Source organism: Cnephaeus nilssonii (assembly GCF_951640355.1).
Source record: "Cnephaeus nilssonii genome assembly, chromosome: 7".
NCBI lineage: Eukaryota > Metazoa > Chordata > Mammalia > Chiroptera > Vespertilionidae > Cnephaeus > Cnephaeus nilssonii.
In genome coordinates, this window is record NC_137078.1 from 70,543,849 (window position 1) to 70,570,039 (window position 26,191).

At 44.1% G+C, this 26,191-nt stretch overlaps 1 protein-coding gene across 1 annotated transcript; it reads left to right on the plus strand.

The window, feature by feature from the left end:
• The first annotated feature begins 17,607 nt into the window (after positions 1 to 17,607).
• On the plus strand, positions 17,608 to 25,326 carry GPX7 (glutathione peroxidase 7). The gene is made up of 3 exons (XM_079778216.1): positions 17,608 to 17,865; positions 23,147 to 23,408; positions 24,733 to 25,326. Exons 1-3 carry the CDS (start codon positions 17,731 to 17,733, stop codon positions 24,894 to 24,896), a joined length of 561 nt encoding a protein of 186 aa, XP_079634342.1. The 5' UTR covers positions 17,608 to 17,730; the 3' UTR covers positions 24,897 to 25,326.
• Positions 25,327 to 26,191: the final 865 nt, after the last annotated feature.

Here is a 26,191-nt window from a genome sequence, read left to right on the forward strand (position 1 = left end):
AGATCATCTTACTCAGCACCTCTGGAGCTCTTCCTACCAACTCACCTTTCTAGGAAGTTCTGGCACAAGGTAAGGGGCTGGGTTGTATGGAAGAGCCGAAGAAAAGACAATTCCTGCCCTTAACCAACTCCGACTCTATTGAGGAGACAACGGATAAACACAAAATGCCAAATAACCATAGCTAAAATGCCAAATAAGTAATGTAAATGTACACAGAGCATTTCTGAGGAAGTTCCGAGGCATCATCCTTGAGTCTGCCTTCTTACTTACACATATCCAACCACTCTCCAAGTCTTATTGCCCCTATTTCCTTCTTAGTTCCTTTTTCTTTTTTAATCATTTTCTTCTCACTATCTCCCCACGACTGCCCTGGTTTAGACCTCATATACTAGTACTCACCTTTGGGCTATTGCAACAGTCTCCCAGTTTATCTCTTTGCTTCTATTCTCAACCCCCATTCAATTCCTTCTCTATTGTGGACAGAGTCATATTCTTAAAACACAAATCTGACCACATACCTCCCCTGCTGAAAATCTTTTAACAGCTTCTCATTATTCTCAGGATAAAGTTCAAACATTCAAGATCCTTTACAATCTGTCCCCAACTCACTTTTCTGGCCTTAAGTCAAAGGCAGGGTAAGAGGAGGGTGACTCAAATTTTGGCTATTGATTAGTGGCAAATGTGTGCAAGGGAATAAGGTAAGACTTCATCACAAGTGTTCATTTAGGCATTAAACTATACATCCCTTTTTAATGAAATATTTCAGATACATTTAAAAATTATAGAAAATGATATAATGAATAGTTGTACTCCCATGACTCGGTTAAGAAATAAAACATTATGCCCAGCGGTGTGGTTCAGTTGGTTGAGCGTCCTCCTGTGCACCAGGAGGTCAATACTTCTTGGTGAGGGCACGTAACCAGTTATGGGCTTGATACCCAGTGGGGGCGTTCAGGAGGCAGCTGGTGGATGTTGCTCTTTCATCAATGTTTCTATTTCTCTCTCCCTCTCCTTTCCCCTCTCTGAAATCAATAAAAACATTTTTTAATTAAAAAAATAAAACATTACCAATAAAACTGAAGTTGCTATTACTCCTCCACAGTTGTCTAATCCTGTATTCCCCTCCCTCAGCATCCAGACATATTTAATATCATGATTTTGGTGTTTTTCATTCCTATGTATGCTTCCAGACTTTCAATGCATATTTGTACCCATGAATAATATATAGTGTTGTCTTTAATTTTTAACTCTTTAATTTGAAATAACTTTAAATTTATAGCAGAGTTGCTAAATAGCACAGAGCATTCCATATACTCAACTTGCTTTAGTATTAACATATTGCACAGTCATGGTACAAATATCAAGACTAAGAAATTAACTTGAATGCAGTACTATTAAACTAAAATCTTTATTCAGATTCCGTCAGTTTTTCCACTAATGCCCTTTCTTAAAAGTATTTTTTTAAATTGATTTCAGAGAGGAAGGTAGAGGGAGAGAGATAGAAACAACAATGATGAGAGAGAATAATTGATCCGCCACCTCCTTCACACCCATATTGGGGATTGAGCCCACAACCATAACTGGTTTCATTACGAGAGGAAATTTAGATACACAGACAGACATTGGGCACCCATGCATAAAGGAACAACCATGTGAGGACACAGAGAGAAAGTAGCTACCTGTAAGCCAAGGAGAGAGGTCTCAGGAGAAACCAAACCTGCAGACACCTTGATCTTGGACTTCTAACCTTCAGAGCTGTGAGAAAATAAATGTTTGTTATTTAAGACACCCAGTCTTAAATATGTTGTTATGGCAGCACTAGCAAACTCATATAAACCTGGCTGCATTTAGTGATTGATCAAATATTTCCTGGTCAGTCACAAAGCAGGCACTGGATCAGGATTACTATATGCAAATGAGCAAGACAAGAAGGTAGAGTCAAGATGCAAAGCCAAGCAGGATCCTAGGAAAGAATGAACTAGGAGGTACAAAACAGCAGGTAGGAAGGGAAGCTAGAGGAATTCCCTAAATCCAGTGCAAGTGTACATATGGGCCCCAAGACTGAGGGTCTCAGAAGGAACACCAAGTTTCTAATGAAGAGAAGCTGGACTTTGGAAGGCAGATCTCTAGGTTCAAAATCTCATCCCATCACTTGCTTGATATGTGATTCTGAGCAAATTAACGAAACTTCCTGATCCTTAGTTTTATCATCTTTAGAATAAAAATGAAAAATGATACCTATCTCATGTCGTTGTTAGGATTAAATTAAGAATGCATATACAAAGCTGCCTAGCATCTAATAAATGTTAATCCCTTTCTTCTCCCCACCCCCCGCCCATCCCTCCTTGGGCTAGGGGGAGGAGACATCTAGTGAGAAGACTGAAGATCTTCTTGGGCCAATGTACAATGTTCAGAGTGTGAGAGCTCAGATAAGCTCTGGATGGGTGGTATGGGTGGCAAGAAGCTCCAATTTAGCAGGTGGACATAGCAGCCAGAGCCTAGGCAGCAAGTGACACTGAAAAGAGTCTGATGGAAGGAACATTTTGGTTCTGGGTTATCATTCTATTCACAGCTATATTCCAGCCAGTGACTAAAATAGGGAGCAGGATCATATCCATCCCCCACTCCCTACCTGGGTTAGGATTAGTAGGATTTATGCAGGCTTGACAACCACAGAACAGGTATATTAAGAGAATTGCAGCTGAATATCACTTGTATAAACTGAACCAGGATTCACATTTGGCCTACCCAAAACCAGGCCTAATTCTTGGTCCCACTTGCTACTAGAGGTGAGGCAGCCTGACCCTACATTGGTCAGGATTACCTCAGAAACTGGGTAGAACTGAGCCTTCAGTTCTAGAGTTGTTATAATTTATTAATGATTATTATGTGCCAGGATTTTCACATACCTTTCCTCTCTACCTCATAACAACCCTTGGAGGTGGGAACTGTTATTTCTAAAAAAAAAAAAAAAAAAAAATTTTTTCAGAAAAGGAAATTGAGTTCCAGAGAGAGTAGGCAACTTGTCCAAACCTATACAGTTAATAAGGGATAGGGCCAGGAGGTTGATACATTTAAAAGCTTGCCTGCTGAAGAAAGGAAGAGGTTTTAATTGTTGGCAATGCAAAGAAATTTCTAAGAAGAAATTTTCTAATATTACAACAGATCCCTCAAGCACAATATACCTCCTAGTATCTCAATATGGGGCCCAGCTTCAAATATTTGATACTTCTACCAGAAACCAATATAACAAGAGGGCAGCCCTGTGGAATATTTCCACAGGAAACATCTGCCCAAATATTTCAAAAACTGCAAGTGTCCCAAGAGGGGGGTGGGGTGGTTGAAGCCAATCACAAGCATGGTGATAAGTCCAGGTACCAGGTGGACTGAAGCAGAGAGAAAACAGGCTTCCTGCTTTCCGCTCCCTCTGGAAGCATGCTCTGGTAAAATAAACTCTTTCCAAGACTCAGGTTCCCAGGTTAGTGATCTGGTTTCCTTCAAATAGGAAGTGAACTGTCTCTCAATCAGGGAGTGGGGGAGGGGGGAATTATTGCCAATTACACTAAATACATAGGAAGGAAGGTTCAGGCATTTCATGTCTTTACAATTAAGAGACCTCTATTTTATTCTTGGAGTCAATCACAGCCCAGCCATAGGACAGACATTCTTTCTTTGAGTGTTTACAGAGAATCAAATTTTTAAAATCCTTTTTTGTTTAAAGAAAGTGACATAATAGAAAGGATTGAGTTCCTGCCAAGAAAAGGCTTTCTAAACCTTCTTTGGCTCCGATCAACAGCACTTTAAGGTCTTTTAATAAATCAAGTCACTGGCCCCAAATAGAAAATTGCTACCAGGAAAGAAAAAACATTTTTAATGGGATGTCTTTGAGTTAAATTAGCGTCTGTAATTACTCTGAATGTATTATTCAGACACATTGTTCTTTATATTTCTACTTTACATGTGATTAATGAGAACCACTCCCTATGTGCCCATTGTAGGAGGCATTGAGAAACCAAGGGTATTAATTCTTCCTGATCCTTCCTCTCCAAGGACTTCCAGTCTGTGGAGGAGATGGACTAATACGCACAAATGGTACAATGGAGTGAACAAAATGATGGGGAAAGTGGGAAGGTCTAAGGGAGACTGAGCATACGACACTGAGTTTGTGGGTTCTAAATTGCAATTTGGGGTCCCTGAGTAGAAAGGACAGCTCTTCAGTCTTCTCCAATGATTAGGGGGGAAAACCTCTTTCATCTGGAGATAGAAGGGTATTGTCTTTTCCTTGTTTTTCTTCTCCTGTATCCTCTCTTCAGCCACTGTTATGCCACCTATATGCTCAGTATGCCAAGTACTGTGCTGGGCACTTTATATACATTTTTTCATTCAACCTGCACAGAAACCCTGTGAGGATGGGACTAGTGCTCCATTCGACCATGGGGAAACTGAAGGCAGGGAAGGTTAAAGTTACACAGCTAGTACATGGTTTAACCCTTTGTATCTGAAAGCCTATGCACTCTCCACTATACTCAAAAGCTAAGAGATTTCTTAGAGATAAACGAGATAGGACTCCTGCCTTTGAACAACTCATAATTCAGTGATGTAGAAAGACAGGTAAATAGTTTAATTCATTCAGTTATTCAACAATATTTATTAAGTGCCACTAATTACTAGTTGCTGTCACAAAGCAAAATAAGACGTAGTTCCCTGCCTTCAAGGAACTTATTATGGTCTTTAGGAGAACAAATACTCTACATACATAATATTACACTTCAAATAAATGATAATATCTACTAGTATATATATAAAAGCCCAGCAACCAGAATGATCGAACGACTGGTTGCTATGTTGTGCACTGCAGCCAGCCAACCAGTCCGATGGGCACAGGACCAGCCAACCTCCTGCGGCCCCTCCCCCCAGACCGCCCCGCCCCTGATCGCCTCTAATAATGTAATAAATCCTTTAAGAGAAGACATTGTAAGGCTTCAAGGGATAGTAGAGAATGTAAGTCTCCCTGAGATAAGGAGAGGGGACATGTTTGAATGAAAACTTGAAGAATGTGTACAAATTTGCCATGAGAAACTTCTTCCAGTTGTCCAAATGCACTCTGCTGTCCTGCCTCTGAGCCTTTACACTGTAGTTCCTCTACATAGACCCATTCCCTGCTCCCCCTTCCTGACCTATCGAACATCACCCTCTGGTATCAGTTTGGATGACACTTCCTCCTGGAAGCATTTCTTCACATGCCCTTTCTCCATCCCACATCTAGACTAAAACTTACTACCATGGTTTCCCAAAGCCCTGTGTACATATATAAAGGTTGGAGGGAGATAGAGCTTTCATTGATTGTGGGAAGAGCAGTGAGAAGTTCAATATGGTTGAAGCATAGGGTACATGGCTTAACCAAGAAATATTTGTGGAATGAATGAATGGATGGATGCTTAAAAGACTATAATTTCACTTAAGAAAGTAGGCTTCAGCCAGATTATTAAATCTCTCCTAAACTTACACATCTAGACATTTGAACTGCCTCCATCACATTCCTCTTGTCTCTATCTAATCTATAAAATACAAAATCTTTTCTGACAGCCCTCCTTTGTTTTTCCAGTCTGGGTCCGGTGCTCACCACTCTGTTGTACCTTCCTGGGACCAGTGAGGTCAGGCAGAGAGGCTGCTCTCTGGATCAAAGCCCACAACTGGAACCCCACATATCAAATTGGAGGGAACCTCCAGTCATCCCTTCTCCCATAGGGAACTGGTCTCTTCAGTTCCGGTTCCTTGCTGAAGCACCTACTCCATAAATGACTCTGATGGGGAGGGCAACAATGTAACCCATGGACACATGGACCTCTCCACCTGATGACACCTGGGCACCCCAAATTCAATTTGTCCAAAATCAAAATATTGGAAAGGGCTTGGTTTTTGGAATCAGACAAACTTGGGTTTAGTTCTGCCCTTCACTTGTTACATGGACATTGGGTAAGTTATTTAAAATCTCTAAACCTTTGTTTCTTCAACTGAGAGCCCAAAGATTTTTGGAATAGGGGAGTGCAGTGGTCTGGTGCCTGTTTTAGAAATATCCCTCCTGCAGCTGTGTGGGGGATGGGCTGGAGGGGAGAAGCCAGAGGCAGTTCAGAGGCTGAATAGAAGTGTTTCCAATTACCCCCGCCTGGGCGGGCCTCCATAACACACTCTCCACTGTGACCCTAGAGCCAACCTCATGCTGTTGCCTAGCAACTCACCTGCATCACCAGGGATCTGAAGCTGGGGCCTCACCGAGAATGGGGAAATGACCAGTTTAATTACAAAAATCTCAGGGGAATCATGCAGCAAATCATTCCTCAAATACTCACTGAGCTCCCACCAAGTGCCGGGCCCTGTGCTAAATACTGGGGATTTAGAGATAATTAAAATCCTGTCTCTTTCTTCAAGAAACTCATGATGTAGCAGAACAGACAGATTTCTTCATCCATTCAAGAAATATTTATTGAGCACCCATCAACAGTAGACTGGATAGATGAGTCATAGCATATTCACAGACTTTAATAGTATACATACATCATGAGAATGAACAATCCACAACTATACACAAACATTTTGAACATTGTTGAGTGAAATATATGATGAGTGGGAAAAGCCAGCTAGAAAGTAGTACATTCTATAATACTCCATTTAGAAAAAGTACAAAAACAGGCAAAAGTAACCTCTGCTATCCGAAGTCAGGATTGGAGGTTTGGGAAGCAGTCAGGATTGGAGGTTTGAGGAGGGCTGCTGGAGTCCTGGAAATATTCTGTTACAGATCTGGGTGCAGGTTACATGGTGTGTTTGGTTTGCCAAAATTTATCAAGACTGCATGCTGATGCTATTTTAATTTTTCTGTATGTATATTTTTCACCAATAACAAATTTTTAAAAAGGAGTATTTCTTGAATGTCTATCATACACAAGGCATGTGTGTTAGGCAAGCAGATGAGAAGAGAAATTGAAGAGAAATGTACAATACAGGGCTCTGAGGAGCACAGACAAAGGAGTCCCCATCAACTGTACCCCATCTGTGGCAAGGGGACTGAAGCATGGCCTCCTGAAGGAAGGGATTTTAAATCAGGTGGGAGTCTACCAGGCAGGAGATAGGAGGAAGGGTCCGTCACGCATCAGAAACAAGAAGGAAGAGGCAGGAAATGAGGCTGAAGGGTTACACCGGACTCAAACTGCCAAGGGCCTGGGAAGACTAATAATAATAGCTAAATGTCTGTGATGTGACGGGCATTGTTTAAAATACCTCACATGTTTAAATTGATTTAATCCGCCAACCATAGGATGAGTAGCTGCTATTATTCCTATTCTACAGACGAGGAAATAGAGGCACCATGGTTTAATGAACTTGCTTAAAATCCCACAGAAAGTGGCAGAACTAGGCTACACACTCAGGCAGCCAAACCCAGTGTGCTTGGCCACTGCCCCATGCTGCCTGGGTCATTTAGTCACAGACTAAGTCACTGAAGGGCATTTAAACAAAGGAGAACCATGATCAAATATTTGCGTGACAAAGGTTATTCTGGTTGCTCCGTGGAAAATTGCACTGGATTGGATGGGGCCAAGGTGGAGGCAGGGAGAAAGACATTCCAGGAGTCCAGGTGAGAGGAGCTGAGGCCTAAATGAGGATAGAAGACAAGGAGAGAAGGGGAGAGTTTTACAAATCAATGACAGAACCTCTCTGCTTTGCATGTTACACATACTGTTAGAAATAAATTCATGAGAAAGCAGAGGTTATAGTATTTCTACCTCGTGTGCAGAGTTGGGTTAAATGTATTATTCAGTTGTCTTTTTTTTTTTGGCCTTAAAGGCCATGTCTCTTGTTTTGTTACTTATCTATTCCCTTTTATCCTATTTCCTCTCCCCACCCCTACAGGCAACTCCTTAATGTGTAATTTATTGTGTAATTGTTTATACTGTTCTTGCAAAATGTGTATTTTCTTTTTTTTAAAATATATTTTATTGATTTTTTACAGATAGGAAGAGAGAGGGATAGAGAGTTAGAAATATCGATCAGCTGTCTCTTGCACACCCCCTACAGGGGATGTGCCCGCAACCAAGGTACATGCCCTTGACCGGAATCGAACCTGGGACCCTTGAGTCCGCAGGCCGACGCTCTATCCACTGAGCCAAACCGGTTTCGGCTAAAATGTGTATTTTCATATCGTGTGCACATATTATACATTTACTAGAGGCCTGGTGCACGAAATTCGTGCATGGGTGTGTGTGTGTGTGTGTGTGTGTGTGTGTCCCTCAGCCCAGCCTGCACCCTCTCTAATCTGGGACACCCTCTCACAACCCAGGACTGCTGGCTCCCAACCACTCGCCTGCCTGCCTGCTCGACGCCTAACTGCTCCCCTGCCAGCCCGATTGCCCCTAACTGCCCTCCCCTGCCTGCCCGGTCACCCCTAACTTCCTTCCCCTGCAGGACTGGTTGCCCCCAACTGCCCTCCCCTGCAGGCCTGGTCTCCCCCAACTGCCCTCCCCTGCAGGCCTGGGTCCCCAACTGTCCTCCCCTGCAGGCCTAGTCACTCCTAACTGCCCTCCCCTGCAGGCCTGATTGCCCCCAACTGCCCTCCCTTGCAGGCCTGGTCCCCCCCAACTGCCCTCCCCTGCAGGCCTGATTGCCCCCAACTGCCCTCTCTTGCAGGTCTGGTCCTTCCCAACCGCCCTCTCCTGCTGGCCTGATTGCCCACAACTGCCCTCTCCTGCCGGCCATCTTGTGGTGGCCATCTTGTGTTCACATGGGGGCGGCCATCTTGTGTGTTGGAGTGATGGTCAATTTGCATATTACCTCTTTATTATATAGGATATAAATGGTGCCAGATTTTATGTCTCATTCTGTATCTTACTTTTGCACACTACATACACTGCTCTGTGTATCTTTAGTTTGTTGTCTCTAACTGCTCCCTAGAGTTATAGAATTGGTTTGACCACACAATGCTGTAGAAAGTACTTTACCATGGAGTGGATAGAGTTGGAGAGACTTCAAGTTAGTAACCTCTGCCTCTCTACTAACTTGTGGTGTGAACTTGGGGAAGTCCTTCCCCTACTTATCTTAGCTTCCCCGTTTATAAAATCAGAGATGCCTTCTACCTCTAACCTTCCATCTAATCTCCCTCACTTTACATACAGGAAACTCCAGTCCAGAGAGTGGGGTGACTTGATCAAGGTCACACGGTAGTTATCAATAGTTCAGTTCAATTTAGCCCACACTTATTGAGTGCCATGCCTGGTGCTTAGTGCTTTGGATACTTAAATAAGTAAACCCTGCTAAGCCCTTCCTCCCAGGGTCTTTAAACAGAGCTGTGCTAATTTTCCAAGAACAGGTGCAGATATAGCCTGTGGGAACCAGTCAGATGCCATAGAGATATTATTAATAGGACATAGGTTCAGATAGAATCTAAAGGCAGCAACTCCATGGCCCCAAGCAGGTCCCCAAACATTCCTGGTGTCAAAAAAAGAAAGAGGTCTGCTGAAACCGGTTTGGCTCAGTGGATAGAGCGTCGGTCTGCGGACTGAAGGGTCCCGGGTTCGATTCCGGTCAAGGGCATGTACATTGGTTGCGGGCACATCCCCGGTGGGGGGTGTGCAGGAGGCAGCTGGTCGATGTTTCTCTCTCATCGATGTTTCTAGCTCTCTATCCCTCTCCCTTCCTCTCTGTAAAAAAATCAATAAAATATATTTTTTTAAAAAAAGAAAGAGGTCATAGAATTTACTGATAATAACTATTCAGATATAGTAAGACAAAAAGCCTTTATCTATCTTAATATTATCTAGCAGTAATCTCAGGATAAATAACATTTTATGTTCTTCGTTTAAAAAGTGTTTTGTTTACAGCTAATGTTGATTATTTACTCTGTGCTAGACACCACTTTATATGTGTTATTTCATTTAATCTTCATTACAATCCCATGAAGTAGGAGGGACTATTATAGTATCCCCATTTCAAAAATAAGAAAACAGAAGAAAAGAGAGTTTTATTACTTATCCTAGGTCAGTGGATTTCAAGCATTTCAGATGCAAGCCCCATAGTTTACATTGCAATCTAGATTACACATACCTGTTTCACTATACTACACTAACCCCTTACTATATGGAACCTTCTCTGATATTTTCTACTCAGTTTTTTTTTTCCATGCTGGTCTGAACCACAAAATTGATTCTATTACCTACTAATGGATTGCAACTCACAGTTTGAGAAACAGTGCCCTGGGTGACATTATGTACCACAATCCTAACAAAAATTACATAAAATGTGAAGACATCATATTCTTTAATTTGAACTTTCATGTCCTGAGCATTTGGTCCCATGCTGCATGTTAAAGACACAGGTTTGAATCAGACATGGTCCTAAGCTCAAAGCATTCCCAGACTCCTCAAGGAAACACACAGATAGATAGGCAATGACAACATAGCTAGCAGTGGTTCATAATTCTGGCTGTGCGTTACAATCACCTGGAGGATATTTATTTATTTTGCCTGGAAGATTTTTTTTTTTTAAGCACTAATGTTGAGACCCTGTTCCCAGACTTTCCTGATTCAATTGGTCTGGGATGAGACCTGGACATCAGTATATATTTTTAAAGCTTCCCAGGTGATCCTAGGTTGCAGCCAGGATTGGGGATCATTTCAATACAGCATAAGTGCTATTTAAGGGTGTAGGCCCTGAGAAAGAAGATATCTACCAAGATGGGCTTCTGGTGGTTAACTGGGCTCCAATTTACAAACAGAGCCTAGCAGCCATTGCTAACAAGAGACTCTCAGTAAGCCTACCTTCAGGGAGAAGCCCGCACTAAAATGCCTGCCTTCACTAACATGCCTGTCTGCACTAACATGCCTGCCTGAATGGTGTTACTGCCAGCTAAGCCACCCCCCTCATAAAGGAGTTCCTGGAATCATATTTCAATCAATAGAACTGAGACTTTCTGCATCCACTCAGAGTCACACAGCTATATCCTCCTTAGCACTTTCACCAGCCAATCAGAGTGGGGCTCCATTCTGACCAATCAGAACAGTGCTTTTGGACTAATCAAGCTGTGAGGATTTGGGGTCCTTCTGTACATGAGGATAGACCCATCAGGGACCAGGAATGGGAACTTTTCTCTATGTAAGTCAGCTCCCCTCTGGCTCCAGGAGCACATTTTCCCTTTCCACAGAAGACTGCTGACTGTGTTTACCAAGCTGGACTTACTAGGGTGGAGCAGAACAGACTGGACTGGACCGGAGCAGAGCTGACTAGCACAAGAAGGCCACCTCATCCCAGGGCCACCTCATAGGCATGTTGTTCTTTATCACAAAGTGAGCTGTTTGCACTAAATAAAGTTTTCTCCTTCACTGCACCCCAAATTGGGGATTCCTGCTGGTGTTTAATTAGTACCAATGACCATCGGTTGACAAAGGGAAGCATTATAATAGGGGCACCTAACTACCTGAAAGTGTTGAGAAAAGCCTCAGAGAGAAGTTGGCTTTGAGTTGGGTTTGTGTGCTGGACACTTTCTATTTTGCAACTTAGGTCCACTGTCCATCCACCCACGGTCTGCCCAGTACACTGAACCTATACAGAATAGTCAATGAGCTCCTTTCCTCCCTTCCACTTAGGTAGGGGCCAACACCCTAGCAGGACATCAATGAGAGGGAGGAGGGGTAGGGCTGGGTAATTAATTCCCTGGCTACTTCCCTGCAAGTTTGCCTTGGTCTGGCCGTGAACCTCCTTTGAAGGTTACTGCCCCAAATAGATTGATGAACAGGACTCTTTTTCCCAGTTTCTGTAATCTTTCCTCCTTCTTCCCAACCCATTCAGGTCAAGAGAGGTTTCCAAGTCAGGTACTTCCTAAACTATTTTGTCTTCCTTTATATCCCACCCACATTTGAAATTAGTCCCTTTATAAATAAATCTTTGTCTAATTATCCTAATCTGAGTGTATGATCTGATTTCTATTGAGACTCCCCACTGATAAAGCATGGATGCAAGATGAAGGATAAGGAAAACAAAAACAAAAGACCCAGGCAGAGGGAGCAGCATGAGTAATAGCAAAGCTGCATGAAAAATATTGTATTTTCTGTTTAATTCCATTTATTGGTGAAGGAAAGATTGCTAAATCCAATGTTCAGTTCTTAGTCCTAATCTTACTAGATTTATCCGCAGCATTTAACCAGTTAATTGCTCTCCTTCTTGGGGCAAATGTGTCACATGGCCTCCATGATACTTCACTCTTTTTCGTTCTTGTTCTTCCTCTGGCTACTCTTTTTCTGTCTCTTCTTCTGATTCCCTCTCATTTCCCTGATGTCTTCACTTCCTCGTTGCTGAATGTTGGAGTCCCAAGGATTGTCCTTGGTTCTCTCATCTGTCTACATCAATTCTCCATCATCATCCAGTACCATGGCTTCAAATACTAGGTATGCTGTCCACTCCCAAATTTATATCTCTGACCTAGACTTCTCCTCCAAGTCCAGACTCATAGAGCCAACCTAAGCAGAGTAGGGAACTATGTCTAGAGCCAGCTCCTAGAGCTATTACATTTTCATGAATTTTTCTAGCCTCTTGCTAAAAGCAGCCAATATTAAAAAGTAAATTATGTAAACTTAAAATTAAATAAATTATTAAAAACAGAGGTAATATTAAAAACTCATCACTTTCTAATTATTGTACTATATTTTATTTTTCTATGTTCTTGGGGTTATTAACATCTATTCTAGCTGTAAGAAAGTGATGAAAAATATTAACAATGCAGATTAAATTTGGAGTGTATTGGGTCTGTAGCTATTGCATTGTGAATAAGATAAAAAATTTGAGGAGCTCTAGCTGGTTTGGCTCAGTGGATAGAGTGTCAGCCTGTGGACTGAAGGGTCCCAGATTCGATTCCTACACATGCCCAGGTTGCAGGCTTGATCCCCAATAGGAAGCATGCAGGAGGCAGCCGATCAATGATTCTCTCTCATCATTGATGTTTCTATCTCTCTCTCCCTCTCCCTGCCTCTCTGAAATCAATAAAAATATATATTTTTTAAAAACTTGAGGAAATAGTCTTCCAGTATTGGAAAACTACTATCCAATTCAGCGAAGTCACTTGACAAGTGAACTTCTAAAATATGTCTTTATTGTTTCACTTTCATCTTACTATTAATGTAAATGAACATATCAACTGACATTCATCTTGGAACTATACTCATTCATTCAGCAATTGCAACCATTAGTTGGCTACAGATACAAGTTTGGCAAAAAATCAAGCATTCTGTGAGAATAAATTGGCCATGTGGAATTTACAATAAGGAGTATTGTATATTCTTCTTATTATTTGTGAACTGTGTGCTATGCATCATTTATATCAGTAAACTTTATAATAAATTTATATGGTACACACACACACATTTTCCCTGGAGAACCACTTGTTAAACATTTACCAGCACACCACTACTAATGCACAACTCATACACATGTCCATAACTGAGCTCTTGACTTCCCATACCAAACCAGTTGCCCCTGCAGATGTCTTCATCTTAATTAAGGGCAACTTCATTATTCCAGTTACTCCGACCAAAACCCTTAAGTCATCTGTGACTCCTCTTTCTTTCATACCTGCATCCCACCTATCAGGAAATCCTTTTGCCTCTACTTTCAAAATATATTCAGGCTCTGACACTTCCTACCACCTCTATACTGCCATCACTTTGGTCTAAGCCTCCACGTTCCCTCATGTGGATTACTACAATAGCCTTCAGACTGGTTTCCATATTTCAATACCGCAGTTAAAATATAAATTTCCTTATATTTCAATACCGCAGTTAAAATATAAATTAGAAATATCAGCCCTAGCTGGTTTGGCTCAGTGGCTAGAGCGTCAGCCTACAGACTGAAGGGTCCCAGGTTCGATTCCAGTCAAGTGCACATGCTGGGGTTGCGGACTCAGTCCCCAGTAGGGGGCGTACAAGAGGCAGCCAATCAATGATTCTCTCTCATCATTGATGTTTCTATCTCTCTCTCCCTCTCCCTGCCTCTCTGAAATCAATAAAAATACATTTTTAAAAAAGAAGAAGAAATGTCATTCTGCTTAAAACTTTTCAATGGCTTCCCATCTCACTCATAGTACAAGCAAATGTCTTTACAATGGTTTATAAGACCCCACATTATCTGTTCCCCATCCCATAACCTCTCTGATGCCATCTCTTGCTACTCCTCCCCTCATTCACGCCACTTCATCTGCCCCAACCGCTTTGCTGTCCTCCAAACACATCATGCATGCTCCTGCCTCAGGGCCTTTGTGCTTGCTGTTTCCGCTACCTGGAATGTTGCTCTTCTTCCAGTTTTCCCCATTGTTTGCTCTCTTTCTTCCGGTCTTTGCTCAAATGACACTTTTTCAGTGAGACTTCCTGATCATTTGAACTAAAGTTGCAATCCCTCCCCACCTCATCACCACATTCTCTAGCCCTCTCCCCTACTTACCACCTACTGTACTATATGTTTCATACAATAAATATCAGTTATTATCCTCCCCCCGCCCAACTAGAAGGTAAATTCAAGAATTTTTGTCTGTCTTATTAACAACATATTCCTAGACCTTAAAATAATGTCTTGCACTAGTACATAGCAGGTGCTCAACAATTTGTTGAGTCAACAAAACATTAATGAGTATTCTAAATGCCCATAAAAAGCTTCCTTGAGCTTATTATGAGAAAGAGAATTATGGGGGATCCAGAAGTGAGTCCTCTACCCTTCCAGGTGCTCATCTGAGAACTGTGTGCATTTGTCTGTGCCTGTGGGACCCTCACTTACGTAGATGGACCACCTGGGAATAGCTGTGCTCTTTCAGAAACACCAAAAATTCATAGAGGTCTAGAAATAAAATGACAAAATAGACACCGTGGGCTAAAATCAACAGCATCTCAGACCAGACGCCGGCATAGACAAGTAATAAAAGTAGAACAGATGATTCAGATATAAACCTGCCTGCCCCCAAGGAGCTCACAGTCTGGTGGCCATGGTAACAGACAACTACACTCATATTATTATCAGCTCACTAACAGGAAAATGTACTAGGTACAAAGGCAACAGAGAGGAGGGAGTGATTAAGTGCAGTAGCAGAGGGGGGTGATATCTGAGCTGAGTTCTGAAACATGAATAAGGGAAGGAGAGAAGGGCCCAGAAGAAAGATTTACAAATGAGAAATATTTCACTATTTTTTCCTGCTTAGTAGAAATGCCTACCTATCTGGAGTTTAACAGGAAATAGCTCAGCCAAGCTTGCAAAACTCCAAGTTGTGTGGAGCAGAATTTGAGAAGCCCAGGTTATTGGGACATGTAGGGAAAGGCTGAGTGAAAGGGACAGAGCAGGAAGGGAGACCAACAGCTTCGCAGGCAAAGCAGAGAAGACAGGACCATTTGATACCATAGGACCCATCAAAGGCTCAAGGCTCCAACAGAGAACGGAGGAGAAGGGGTAGAAAGGGCAGGAACACTTCACTTCTGCCTTGGCCATTGTCTGGAGCAGGCTTTTTCCTGTTTTCCATCTCCCCTGATAATGTTGTATGCTCCTGAGGATAGTGCAGAAAGTTCCCATGTTCTGACTCTAAAGGCCTGGGTTCGAGTCTTATTAACTGTAGACCTTATGCCCAGTTTTAAAATGTAAAACTGGGCATAAGGTCATACAGTTAATAAGACTCCACAGCCTCGAGAGTAAAATCCAAGTTCTTTGACTTGGCACTCAAGACCTTTCTCCATCTGGCCCCTGATGTTGCAACTTCATCTCTCCCATACCCCCTCTCACCCCAACCAACCAAGCACTTCTCTTGAGCTCTGTGCTTTCACAGACATCGCTCCCTCAGGCTCACATCTTTGCCCCACTCCCCCATTCCCAAACTGGAGAATCCCCATTCCTCTTTTAAGACATAACTCTGATCACCTCCAGGAGGCTTTTCCTGACTGCTAGGTTAGCAACACCTCTGGGCCTCAGCACCCCAGATCTTCCTCTACCCCAGCATCTGGAGCACATCTGCTCTTGCCCCTTCCTAGCTACTCTCTGAAGAACAGTCAGAGGGATCTTTCTATAACACAGGACTCACTGCTCTTCCCCACTTAAAAAAAGAAAAAGAATCTTCATTTCTTACCTTAAAGACCATAACCTCTACTATGGCCTACCCGGTTCTTTGTGACCTCACCCCTGCCTGCTCTACACCTTCTCCTCCCACCCTTCGCTCTCTCTGCTCCAGCCGAATCCAGCCTTCTTTGTTTCAAAATGCACCATGTTTCTCTCTCCTCAGGACCTTTGCACTTTTAAACTGGCTAATTTCTACTCATCCTTTAGAGCTCAGCTCAAACGTCCCTTCTTCTGCGAAGCTCTCCTCGAGCCCTGCCCCACCCCCACCCCCAAGGCTAGTTCAGGTGGTACTTACCACAACAGTAATTTCAGAGCTATTTATGAATCATTTAATACCTGTGACCCCCTGGGCAGCAACCACACCGTCTTGTTCATCACTGCATAAGAGGCACCTACAGCAGAACCTGGTGTAGAACAGATGCTCAAGAAGCATTTGTTACAGGACAGTAGGAGTGCTTAGCCCTTACTGCATTACACAAAATCCCGGTTCCCTGGCTCCTCTCATGGTAGCCCGTGAGCTCCTGGAGAACGAGTAGTACAAGCACCCAGCTCCATACCTGGCATTTAGTGGGGCTCAGGAGGGGTTTTCCGAGTGTGGGAGTCACTGTGATATGCTGCCCAGATACCCAATCAGTGAAGGGCTAGGACACCAGTGCTGTCAGTAGAAAGCCTGTACCTGTCAGTCCCTTCAGGGACAGGGCCGCTTTGGCTCCCGTCACACCTCTTCCCAGATGGCCCCCTATCCAATGACTGATGAAGGCAGGGATATAAAAGCCTGGCCAGGTTAGTTTATCTGGGGACCACTCTGACGGGCCATTCTAGCGAGAGTCCCTGTGGAGTCAGCCAAAACTGACCGTAGGCCTTCATGGAGCTCTGGACTTCTGCCCACTCCCGTTCCAGCCTCTCCCTTCCACGGGTGTTGATCCCCAGGGCGTTTCCTCATAAACATCCTGCACTGTAATGCCATCACTGAATCTGCTTTCCAGGAACCCAACCTGCAGCAGGCCCTCCATCTTCTCTTCGCTTCCTCCTTGCCATCCCTTTCAGGAACCATTCATTCATTCATTCATTCATCACTTAATGCTTCTAGGCACCACTCAGCTGACAAAGTGTTTCACATCCATTTTTCTATATCTCCCATCTATCCTGCCTACCTGCTACAAGAAGGGAGGCTAGCCCCACTGGACAGATGGAGAAACTGAGGCCCAGAAAGGTGGCGGCATGACCAGCCTAAGGGCCAATACGCTAATTAGAAGCTAAGGCTCAGATCCAGATTTTCGCTCCCTTTCCCTACCGAGTCTCTGCATCCTACAAAAGAGACAGAACCACCTCAGCGAATTGAATTCTGGTCTCAATGTTCAGAACCCTGGAATCACGGCTTTGGGGTCCAGGGAGGCGCGCGGGGTCTAGCGCTCCCGTAGTAAGGAGGGGAGACAGACCCAGGGCCCGTCTCCCCACCGCTCCGGGAGGAGAACAAGAAGGGGGCGCGTCCTGCCTGGCGAGCCGGGTGGCAACGGAGCCGCCTCCTCCCGCCCCCACGCCGGGTCTCCCCCCGCCCCGCTCCCCCCAGGCTTCGCCCTCGCGTCGCGGCCACCTCGGGATCGAGTCATGGTGGCTGCACTGGGGGCGGCGTGGCTGCTCCTGGCGGCCGTGGCCTGTTCGCAGCGGGAACAGGACTTCTACGACTTCAAGGCTGTCAACATCCGGGGCAAGTTGGTGTCGCTGGAGAAGTACCGGGGTTCGGTGAGTGCGCGCCCTGGGGGCGCCCCGCCGCCCTGCGTCCTGCGGGGTGTGGCTCCGAGGGGCCTGGGGCTGCCCCGCGTCACTGCCCCGGCTCCCAGCCCCCACCCTGCTATTCGGCGAGGGCGCAGGGCGCCCCCAGATCCCGCTCAGGGTCTGTTCTGCTCCTACGTGGCAAGGCCCTGGCGCACAGTGAAACCCGAAACTCTCGGAGCAGGCTCTGGTTTCCCTGACGGCGACTTCGGACCTCTCCCAGAGGCTGGATGCCCCCTCCCCACCCCTCCAGCTCAGCCTTTGTCACGCAAGGGTGGAAAAGGGAACCGTAGCATCCCACGGCCTCTGCCTCTGCCATCCCCAGTTCCTACGTCTGCAACTGGGAGTGCTGATTTTTAGTGCAATGAGGACAGTGTGGAAATGAATGTGCAGGGCGGAGGGAGTGCGCGGGTACCTTAGGCAGACCATCTCCAGAGAGGGAGATATATCTGTGCAGGTCACACGGCACTAGGAAAGCACACAGAGCCTGGAGGAGAACGATTCACCCACCCTTGGTCTTCTCTTGGCAAACTCCTAAGATGGCAGCTCAGGGTGAAATATAAGAATCGTCCAAGCTAACCGCTACCTCCTTACCATGAGGGCATCTCCGCTCTGAGCGGACTTCAGAGAACAAGTGTGTAGGGTGAGTCTGAAACAAGAGTGAGTTTTAGCAAGTTCAAGAAGAGCATTCCAAGCAGAGAACTGTCCTTGTCAAGGCTCCAAAGCAAACAGCAGGAGGCGTGGAGGAGTGGTGGTGACTTGAAACAGTTGTGCTTAAAGCAGTACAAAGCACGGGGCTGAGGGTGGTGGAAGATGGGGCTGAAGAGGATGGGGAGGCGCCACGAGGGGCCTGAACACGACACTCAGAGGCCTAGATGGCGCACTGTGTGGAGTGAAGAGCCCTCCACTTCTCAAGTGAGGCTGTGGTGCGGAAGGCTGGGGAGTTGGTCTCTAATGGACGGTGGGCCATTGTCCAGATGTGGATGGACTATACAAAAATGGTTGCCAGCATTCTTCTCCAGGAAGCAAGGCCATCTTTAGTGAAGACAGCACTCTCTCCAAGCCTTTAAAGTCTAGGGCCAGCAATCCCAATGTGTTGTTTCAAATGAGATGACAGTGTGGAAGCACTTGGTAGAGAGCTCTGTACCTGTGTTTGGTGGGCCCCAGCAGGAGCTTCATCCAGAACTCAGAGCAAAGAGCCAATAATAAGAGCAGGGCCCGTTTCCATTCAGGCCTCTCCTTCCCTCGAGGGCACCAGGACACAGAGCCCCAAGGTTAGCACTTGACCAGCTCTGCTCCTCATGAATTCATTATTTCTTATTGAGCACCTGCTGTAAACGAAGTTCTAGGCTAGCCCTGGGGAGACAGTGGTGAACAAAACAGACAAGTTTCCACATTAATAGAGTTTATATGAGGTAAAGAGGAGAGAGAAAATAAAAAGGGAACAGAAAAATGGTAATTCCTAGTAGTAATAAGTGCTATGACAAGAATAGAACAAAGTCTATTTGTCTTTAGAAATAATAAGGCATCCAGGATGTGAGGAACAGAAATCCTGGAGAAAAAAAATGACTCAGAGAAGTAATGTCAGGATTCTGAGTGTTTTAATATTCTATCTAGGTCATTGGTAAATGCATGGGAGCGAGAGGCCAAGAAATCAATCAGAAAGAAATTGGAAGAAAAAAAAAGTCACACAGCTACTAAGTGATAGAATTAGAATTTGAACCCAGACAGTCCAGCTCTAGAGCCCGTGCCCTTAAACACCAGATATAGAGGAAATCAGCAACAGTCAGTCCAGGAAAGCTGTGAATGATGCTGAGTTAACCCCAAGCTAGGTCTGCCACTTGGGCAATATTGTCATTTATTCAGTTGCAAATAGTTTTTAGCTCATTATGTATATTTCATCACAATTTTTTAATTGAAAAAAAAAATTACTGGCTCTCACTACATGCTTGGAACTGGATCCAGCCCTGGAGAGATAGCCATGAGCAAGACTATGCCCTCAGGCTAACTGGGAAGACAGTCATTTAGACCAGCATTGAGTAGGAATGAATGGGTAACCATTTGGGAATGTGCTTGCCTGAAGTGTGAAGTTATGTACTTGTAGGCCTGAGTAGTGTGTGTGTGTGTGTGTGTGTGTGTGTGTGAATGGTTTGTTTGTTTGCTTGTGTATTTGAATGTGTCTATCTGTTTGTGCCACTTTAAGGATAAGCATTTTGGTTTCAGGCATGGAACTAGAAGCAGGATTTCCTTCCTTCCAAAAGAGTGGATAGACACACATTATGCAGATTTAAAATAAGCACTTTAAAAAAAATTTCTTTATTGATTTAAGTATTACACATGTCTCCTTTTTCTCCCATTGGCCTCTCCCCGGCCACTCCCCACGCCCCCCAGCACATGCCCTTACCCACCTAGTGTCTATGTCCATTGGTTATGCTTATATGCATGCATATAAGTCCTTTGGTTGATCTCTACCCATCTTCCTCCCCTGCCTTCCCTCTGAGGTTTGATGGTCTGTTCGATGCTTCTCTGTCTCTGGATCTATTTTTGTTCATCAGTTTATGTTGTTCATTATATTCCACAAATGAGTGAGATCATGTGATTTTTATCTTTCTCTGATTGGCTTATTTCGCTTAGCATAATGCTCTCCAGATCCATCCATGCTGTTGTAAATGGTAGGCGTTCCTTCTTCTCTTACAGCAGCACAGTATTCTATTGTGTAGATGTACCACAGGTTTTTGTTTTGTTTTGTTTAAAATATATTTTATTGATTTTTTACAGAGAGGAAGGGAAAAGGATAGAGAGCTAGAAACATTGATGAGAGAGAAACATCGATCAGCTACCTCCTGCACACCCCCCACCGGGGATGTGCCTGCAACCAAGATCGATGCCCTTGACCGGAATCGAACCTGGATCCTTTCACTCCTCAGGCCGACGCTCCATCCACTGAGCCAAACCAGTTTCGGCATGTACCACAGGTTTTTAATCCACTCATCTGCTGATGGGCACTTAGGCTGTTTCCAAATCTTAGCTATTGTAAATTGTGCTGCTATGAACATAGGGGTACATATATCCTTTCTGATTGGTGTTTCTTGGGATATATTCCTAGAAGTGGGATTATTGGGTCAAATGAAAGTTCTATTTTTAATTTTTTGAGGAAACTCCATACTGTTCTCCACAGTGGCTGCACCAGTCTGCATTCCCACCAGCAGTGCACGAGGGTTCCTTTTTCTCTGCATCCTCGCCAGCACTTGTCATTTGTTGATGACAGCCATTCTGACTGGTGTGAGATGGTACCTCATTGTTGTTTTGATTTGCATCTCTCAGATGATTAGTGACTTTGAGCATGTTTTCATATGTCTCTTGGCCTTCTGTATGTCCTCTTTCAAAAAGTGTCTATTTAGGTCCTTTGCCCATTTTTTGATTGGATTGTTTATCTTCCATTTGTTGTATGAGTTCACTGTAAATGTTGGAGATTAAACCCTTATCGGAGATAACATTGGCCAATATGTTCTCCCATGCAGTGGGCTTTCTTGTTGTTTTGTTGATGGTTTCTTTTGCTGTGCAGAAGCTTTTTTACAATAAGCACTTTTCCCTGCCCAGGGAATCCAGCAGAGAAGAAAGGGAAGACCCCTGACTAGGGAAGGAAGTTAAGGATCCCAGTTTCTCACTACCACAGGCAGAATATGACAAATGCTGATGCAAATGGGGGAGGTTCTAAGAGCCTGTGGCCCCAGGGAGCGGGTTATTCCTCATCTGATGGAGGCAGGGTGAAGGAGTTACAGCTCAGTGATTCTCAACTGAGGTAATTTTGCTACCTAGGGGACATTTAGCAAAGTGTTTAGACATTTTTAATTGTCAAGACTAGGCTTCTAGCCCGGTTGGCATGATTCAGTGGTTGAGCCTCAACCTAGGAACCAGGAGGTCACGGTTTGATTCCCGGTCAGGGCACATGCCCAGGTTACGGGCTCCATCCCCAGTGGGGGAGGTGCAGGAGGCAGCCGATAAATGATTCTCATCATTGATATTTCTATCTCTCTTTCCCTCTCCCTTCCTCTCTGAAAAAAAAAAAAAAAAAAGACTAGACATCTAGTGGGTAAAGACCAGGGATACTGCTAAACATCCTATAATGAACAGAATAGCACCTTCACAACAAAGAATGTCCAGTCCAAAATGTCATAGCAGTTTATGCCTATGTATGTCCAATGCCCCAGGCTGCCCCTGGGAGATGTCCCTCTTTATGGAGCCAGCTGGTATATAACTCTGGCTCTTCTAAAAAGGTGGCCAGAGAGATAGGGCTGGGCAGTCCAGACACAAGGTAAGATTTAAAATCGTTCAATACTGTATAACTAAAAGCTAGGAACATAGCATTGGTGCCAGAATTCTAGTTGCAGTATTATAATCAGGTTCCATCAGCCAGCTTTAGATTCATCACATAAGGGTGCTAAATAAATGTATAAACAAATTTAATAAATAAATTTATATAAATAAGTTAATTTATTGTAAAGCAACAATATATTTAAAGGTGAGTCTAGTGATAGAAGAAAGTGGTATTTGTTTACGGAGGGAAAGGGACAAAAAGAGATTGTCCTGGGGACCTTGGTGTCCTTTTATCAAGAAAACCCACTTGCACTGGTGATTGTGTATGTGTGACCATTTACTTATTCATTCAGCAGGCACTTTCTGAGACTTTTTCTATACGTCAGGCCCTGGAGTGAAGTGGACATAGCTCCTGCTCTCAGTGGATTCACATTCTAAAAGGGAGATGACACATACCAGTGTACAGGCAACTACAGTGATGAGTGCTAGCTGACTGAGCCAGAACCTGAACCCAGGTCTACCTTTCTCCTCTCCCACATCACCTCTGGATGTGAGCTGCTCAGTGTGTATGTCTCTCTGATAGTGCTGTGTGTTTGTGGGCATGTGTGATGTGTGCTAATGTATCTTTGTATCATGGGGTATATGCATACCCATTTGTGAATACTGTGTGCTTATTCTCATGAATGTTCATGTATGTGTATGCACCCATATCTGTAAGCTCTGCGTGTTTGATTTCATTTGTGCCTCTGTGCATGTGCTTGTGTATATGTGAGAACACTGCACTCACATTTACATGTGTACATTGTGTTCTTGTATGTATGAGAGAAAGAATTAATTGTAGGGGAGGAGTCACATAGGTGGGCATGTCAGGAATGTACAAGTGCATGCCTCTGGATTGGGTTGTGCATGTCTGTGTTTTGTCTTTGCCACACAGGTGTCCCTGGTGGTGAACGTGGCCAGTGAGTGTGGCTTCACAGAGGAGCACTACCGGGCCCTGCAGCAGCTACAGCGGGACCTGGGGCCCCACCACTTCAATGTGCTTGCCTTCCCCTGCAACCAGTTTGGCCAACAGGAGCCCGACAGCAACAAGGAGATCGAGAGTTTTGCCCGCCGCACCTACAGTGTCTCTTTCCCCATGTTTAGCAAGGTCGCAGTGACGGGCACTGGTGCCCATCCTGCCTTCAAGTACCTGACCCGTGAGTCCTGATCCTTCCCCTCGCCTTCCCTCAGTGGGCGGAGGCCATGGCTCCCTGGGCAGCAGAAGCCACTGGCTGACTGGGTGACCTGGGGCCCTTTCCAGACCCCCTCAAATGGGTTGATGGTCTGTTCCAGCACTAATCTTTGAGGATGGGCTGAGGGGTATTCCTGCCTAAGAATATCTTCACCCTGCTACCTTTCACACACACACACACACACACACACACACACACCCGGCCCAGCCACTCTTGCAGACATCTCTGGGATCCTGTTTTCATATGCAGGGCCCTCAGATTTTAGCCAATGTGAATTAGTTGGACTGAGGCTGGAGGAAGTGAGGAGCAGACAGGGAAGGGATGCCGCATGCCTGGAGAAGGCTGACAGGCATTTCCTGTCCTGAGTCAGAGTCAAAGTCTATTGGCCACGGGAGAGAAACCTGAGCTGAAATACCAGATCTCAATATTTAGAAATAGATCCCTTCTCCAGCCCCAGAAGCCTCAAAGTTGCAGAATGGGGTCATGGGTCATGCTGGTCATTATGGTCCTGTTTCCTCCCTGGGGCCCCTCTCCTGGACTCCATTTTTGCCTTCTCCCACTCCCTGCTTCCGGTTGCCTTCATATCCCTCCCCACCCCCCACCCACCCTTTCACCTGGAGAAGTCAATGAGAAACAACAGGGTAGCACACAAAAGGCCCCTTACTGAGACTGATTGGAATTTTGCTCTGTAGGTCAATCCTAATATTTACTTTTCCCCCCCTGTGTGTTTTTATTAGTTCCTTCCCAGTTTACCACAGTTATAGATCAAACCTGGCCCTGCTCTGGGAGCACCTGGGGAGCTCTTAAAAATGCATTAGCCTGAAACCTAATGAAGCAGAGCCCAAGAATCTGTTTATTTTATGCACCCCTCACCACCACCACCATGATTCAGATGCAGCCAGTCCATGAACATTTGGAAACCATTTAGATTTCATTAGAGAATAGGGTGTAGACTGTTCAGTAGTTTGAGATCATTAATAAAAGAAGAACGAATACTGCTTTATCAAACACTTCACAGAATCCTAGAGCAGTAGTTCTCAACTTTGGTACCACATTAGCATCTCCTGGAGAGCTTTTGAGAAATATACTGATGCCTGAATCTTACCCCTAGAGATTCTGATTTAGATGGTTTAGGGAGGTGGACTGGGAATCAGGATTTCTAAAACTCTACAGTTAATTCTAATTGATAGAACCACTGCTTCAAGGGAAGAATGGACAATGAAAGTGGAATTCCAGGAGAGGGTACACAGGGAAGCACACTTTGCTCTCCTTCTTCCTTTTGTTCTAGAAACTTCTGGAAAGGAGCCCACTTGGAACTTCTGGAAGTACCTAGTGGCTCCAGATGGAAAGGTGGTAGGGGCTTGGGACCCAACCGTGTCGGTGGAGGAGATCAGACCCCAGATCACAGCACTTGTGAGGAAGCTCATCCTGAAGAAGCGAGAAGACTTATAACCCCGTTCCCTCCTCTCCCACTGACCCTCCCTCCCGCCCCCCTCACCTTTCATGGATAACCAAAGCAAATTCAAATGGTGCTTCAAAGGAAGAGACTATGACTCTTCTCCATCACACCTACCCCATCACTCCTGTGGGGGGAGAATTCTAGTATTTTGATCATTGGAATCTTAGATCAACCCATAGGAACTCCTGGCCAATGACATCTCTTGACCAATGAATCACCAGCCAGTAAGAACTTCTAGTCCATGAAAACATGTGGCAAATAGAAGTATATCGAGCAATAATCTCCTGTCTGTTAAGAACTCGATAAAATGGGCCGATTCCTACCTCACAGGGCTGTTGTGAGGATTAATGAATGAGCTATGAATGTGCCTAGAGCAGTGACAGCTCAAGAGGAGGCATTTAATAAATGTTTTTTGCATATAAACCAAAATATAACTTGTGATTAATGAAAACTTGCACCCAACATGAATTTCCAGCCAATGAGAATCCAAGCCAAACATTTATTTGTTGTTGTTGTTTTCCTCTGTATTATTATTATTTTTAAATATATATATATATATATATATATATATATATATATATATATATATTTTATTGATTTTTTTTACAGAGAGGAATGGAGAGGGATAGAGAGTTAGAAACATCGATGAGAGAGAAACATTGATCAGCTGCCTCCTGCACGCCCTATACTGGGGATGTGCCTGTAACCAAGGTACATGCCCTTGACCGGAATGGAACCTGGGACCCTTCAGCCCGCAGGCCGACACTCTATCCACTGAGCCAAACCGGTTAGGGCCTGTATTATTTTTTAATTACAGAAGTAATTTAAATTCATTGTAAAATAATGCAGGATGTCATGATAAAATGAAAATGTACCCCTCATTTTCTATACTCTCACTCCCTGGAGGTAAACATTGCTAGTGATTTGGTACAAAGTCTTCCAAGCCTTTTTTTTTTAATCAAGCCAATCATTAGAATTCAATAGAATTCACTGACCAAAAGTACCTAAAACAACCAATAGTCAAAAGATATGAATAGATAATTCACAGAATATCGATGGATAATAAGGATATGAAAAGATAGTCAACTTCATTCAAGTTAGAAAGATTTTTAAATTGATCCTACCCATTGTTAAGGATGTAGGAAAATGGGAATTTATATAAACTATTGTTGGGACAATAAATTGGCACAAGTTTTTGGAGGGTGATTTAGCATATCTTTTATTTTTTTTTTATTTTTTATTTTTTTTTAATTTCTTTATTGATTAAGGTGTCACATATTTGTCCTCA

Coding starts and splice junctions, on each gene's coding strand:
- GPX7 (XM_079778216.1), top strand. CDS start 17,731: ATGGTGGCTGCACTGGGGGCGGCGTGGCTGCTCCTGGCGGCCGTGGCC. Junction 17,866..23,146: donor TGGAGAAGTACCGGGGTTCG/GTGAGTGCGCGC, acceptor TTTGCCACACAG/GTGTCCCTGGTGGTGAACGT. Junction 23,409..24,732: donor TGCCTTCAAGTACCTGACCC/GTGAGTCCTGAT, acceptor CTTTTGTTCTAG/AAACTTCTGGAAAGGAGCCC.